General features: G+C 39.1%; 1 protein-coding gene across 1 annotated transcript; it reads right to left on the reverse strand.

Annotated features, from left to right (window-relative positions):
- Window positions 1–675: 675 nt before the first annotated feature.
- Window positions 676–1,158, reverse strand: LOC147431735 (uncharacterized). The gene has a single exon (XM_086493702.1). It carries the CDS (start codon window positions 1,156–1,158, stop codon window positions 676–678), a length of 483 nt encoding a protein of 160 aa, XP_086349828.1.
- Window positions 1,159–4,066: the final 2,908 nt, after the last annotated feature.

The following is a 4,066-nucleotide window of genomic DNA, read 5'->3' on the forward strand; positions in this document are numbered from 1 at the left end:
CCTCAATTACCTTGCGATTGAATTGTTTGCATATCATTCTGGTTCCATTACATAATCCACGTCTTGGATCTGAATTCCGCAATAACATGATAGGAGCATTTACTTTCAAGACCAAAGCATGCGGTGGAAACCCACCACCAAGTGTAAGGCTATTTAAGTATTCCACTGTATACAAACTTGTGTTTTCCTCAGACATGCAAATTGAATCTGCACTAAGATACTCTTTTGAGTCTCCATACATTTTTTGCAATGCATAGTCATTGATTGAATCAAGCTCTTTGTTCTGAGGAGCAAGTATTGCTCGTTCTTCGAAAAAGCTTGCATGATCTTGTACACAATGCAAATCTCCATATATAAAGTTGAGAAGGTCTGTCAAGCTATTAGTCGAAAGCATCATGTCTGAAGGTATTTTGACTCTATGGTCTCCTCCCTCATCCACATCCCCATTGCCAATGTCCAGCACCAAATGTGAAAAACTTTGTTGAAGCAAATTTGTTCCATAGTCAAGTATACGCATGTTTATGGTAAGCCTCAATATCTTTGTATATTCCATATATGAGAATGACAAAGTGAAGCATTCACAATGTCTGCACGACTACCTTTTCATACAACTGGTAGTACTTGTCGAAAGTCACCTCCAAGCAAAAGAACTTTTTCACCAAACAAAGTGTCTTGCTACGTAATATCCCTTAAGGATCTATCCAATGCCTCAAATGCATATTGATGTGTCATGGGAGCCTCATCCCATATAATTAGAGCTACTTTGCTTAGAACTTCAGTAAGTTGACTATTTACCTTTATATTGCAAGTTGATTCAGAATGAAGCTCCAAAGGTATCTTAAACCTAGAATGAGCGGTTCTTCCATTACTCAAAAGCAAAGCTGCAATACCAGATGAGGCACATACAAGAGCAATTTCACATCTTCCTCGTACTCGTAACAGAAGTGCGTTATACAAATATGTTTTTCCTGAGCCACCGGGTCCATCTAAGAAGAATATCTTTCCTGAATGTGTGTCAATAGCTTGTAGCACTTGGTGATAAGCATCTCGTTGATCTTCATTTAATGAACTCTCCATACGATCTGCTACATTATACTGCTCATCAACATTGAACATTGTTTCTTCAGCCATAGCACCAGTTCCAGTTAAACGTGCCATTGTTGGGTCTATTACAGGCAAGATATAATCAGAAAGCCACTTGCCATGTTGTTGTAGGAAGCATTCTATGTGAAGCAAAGCTTCATTTTTTGCCACATCAAGTCGTACACTTGTTAGGAATACACATCCTTAAAGCATAAACATAGTCCTCACAAAATTCGTTACAAAATTAGTCCCATAGAGAACTTGGATGTAGTGGCTCACAAAAGACCAATATGATTGCAAAGAGCTGTCTCAATTGCATTCCATTTTGAAAAAAAGAGGCCTCCCGGAGGCAAAGTAACCATTCTTCATCATCTTGCAACAATCCTCTAGCTATACATGCCTCCTTATATGTAGCATAAAAGTGGCCATCATATGTCTACAAGTCTTCAAAGCATTTACATTCCTTGCAAATATTCAATAGCATTCGCAAGTAATAAACTTCACCAGTAGTTGGGACAATATTATACATCCTTCTAATAGAAAATCCATGTTGTCTTGGAGACCATATCTTTTCTGTTTTATTTCAAACCCAAGCACTTGGAAAATCTACATATGTGAGGCTATTTGCTTCTGGATAGTTTTGATTTGCAACAAACCATTCTGTCAGGGTAGTTTTTTTATTTCGCTCATTATCCAGTAAGTCTGATATATCATCACAATCTTGGAATGTAACCATATTCTGTGATGGAAGGTGTACTTGGAGTCATTGAATAGATGGCTTTTCATTGTGCATGTCAAAGCCAAATATTCTCCACATAGCCTCGGATGCAGAAACATAATGTGCATATTGATTTCATCAATAACTCCTTCAGAATCTTGAAAAATGACAGTGGCCCGATCATGTCCCTTATAAACATACTTATAAAGGTATTTTACAGCAATGATAGTTGAGCAAATTTCAACATTAATATGGGCTTTGTACCTCAATGATAAGAGAGGGCTATAAGGAACAACCCAACGATTATCCAAATTGTAATCTTTTGATGGAACAAACCTTCCATCATCTCGTCTTAGATACACTGCATATCCACTTTCATTTATAGTCGTAGACTTACTAAATGTACATGAAACTTGAATCTACATTTTCCATCAACCATGCATGGAGAATTTGGGTTCAAAAGGACCACATGGTCCATGAACATTACAGTGGCTCACTATATCAAATAATTCTGGAAACACATTCTTATCAGGGAGCTCAGCACAAACCAATTTATCATAGTGACTTGTATCTACATGCTTGTATTCCGATGCGAGTATCAACAATATATGAGTATGAGGGAGACCTTGATTTTGAAACTCTATCACCGAGATATGCCAAATGACCTCCCCAAATAAAGCTTGCTTGATGAGTAAATGCATCATATCTTGAAACTTCTAATAAAACACACATGCAATGACATCAAGCCGATCAACAGCATTCTGCCCAGGTAGTATAGCACAGTTAACTGACATACCCTCCCGCTCATAGTAACCAAAGGATGGTAGCATAATTTTTCTCACCCAACGAGAGAGAGAGAGAGAGAGAGAGAGAGAGAGAGACAGAGAGAGAGAGAGAGTGAACATGAAGAGGAAAATGTAGTATCCTATCAATCACACACATATCTCTACCTATCTATCCCTTTTGAAATCTCTTTTTTGGTTTTAGGATCCCAAGTGTGAAATGTTGATGTGTGAAATGTCCTCTAGAGCTCTAGAATATTAGAGCTTTCTAAGAATGTTGGAGCTTTCTAAGAATTATGCTTATAAAGTGTGTACATATTTTTCTTCTACATATCAAATGGCACACTTGCCTAGCATTGCTCAAGAGGTAACAAAGCATTGGAAATTTCTCCTCTCTCTCTCTCTCTCTCTCTCTCTCTCTCTCTCTCTCTCTCTCCCCCCCCCCCCCCCGCCCCCCTGTAACAGTAGCTAGAGAGCGAACAAAGCATTGGAAATTTCTCCTCTAAGCCTCCTCATCCATGTTGCACTTTCTAGATATTATTTAGGAATAGATTCTTAGTTTACTTCTTTCTCACTCTCCCTTTGCCTATGTGGTTCATCATGGAGAAGACTTTTGAAGACTTTAATATAAAAGTTCATTTCAATTCCTCTCTCTCTCTCTCTCTCTCTCTCTCTCTCTCTCTCTCTCTCTCTTATATAGCCCATTGGGCACCCATTATATCGGTGATCACACATATCCCACACAGACATGGTATTAGATTCACCAAATTGTAACAGTTTGGTCTCAATTATACACGCAATTTCAGTGATGAAACACACCCCACATAATTTCAAAAAGTAGCAACCCTACATTAATTATGGCATCACATGTTTTTAAGCGCATACATGGTATCAGATTTACCAGTATGTAACGGTTATGTTGCATTAGGAACCCATACAGTAGGTAATCACACATACCCTACACAGCTATACACACATGATATTGAAAGTGTAGCAGGCTACAGTGTCACTTTCACAGGACAGTTACTACAGCTACAGTGTCACTTTCACAAGACAATTAGTACAGTTTGGACTTTACAATTCGTCTTTGGTCTGGTCGGTTCACACTGGACGGCCTCGTTGGGCAGTGACACGTGGCAGGGATACGATGGTCTAGTGGATATATGGGCCAGGTCACCACCACCACTCAGTGGAGATAGACTTAGATGTTGTCATTTATGAGCCGTTGGTGGTGTTAACCCTCACGGCTCACGGACACCATATCACCTACGGCGGACGTTGTATTATTTATTTGGTAGAGTCAGGTACCAGGCTTGTCAGTCCAATAGAAAAAGGGTAAGAGTGATCGCCAATGAGAGGCGTACTCTAACTCGAACATTCAAGGGATTAGTTGGCTAAGCATGGGCACCCAAGTGTGAATGGGGCGAACTCATATAAAAGTCAACTAAACCTAAAATTCACTCATTTTTGCAATTGAAGAGTG

This window comes from Adiantum capillus-veneris, chromosome 21 (genome assembly GCF_014529385.1).
Source record: "Adiantum capillus-veneris isolate H3 chromosome 21, ASM1452938v2, whole genome shotgun sequence".
Classification (NCBI taxonomy): domain Eukaryota; kingdom Viridiplantae; phylum Streptophyta; class Polypodiopsida; order Polypodiales; family Pteridaceae; genus Adiantum; species Adiantum capillus-veneris.

What these genes read in the sequence shown, in the direction of transcription:
- LOC147431735 (XM_086493702.1), bottom strand. Translation starts at nt 1,158, where the DNA reads ATGGCACGTTTAACTGGAACTGGTGCTATGGCTGAAGAAACAATGTTC.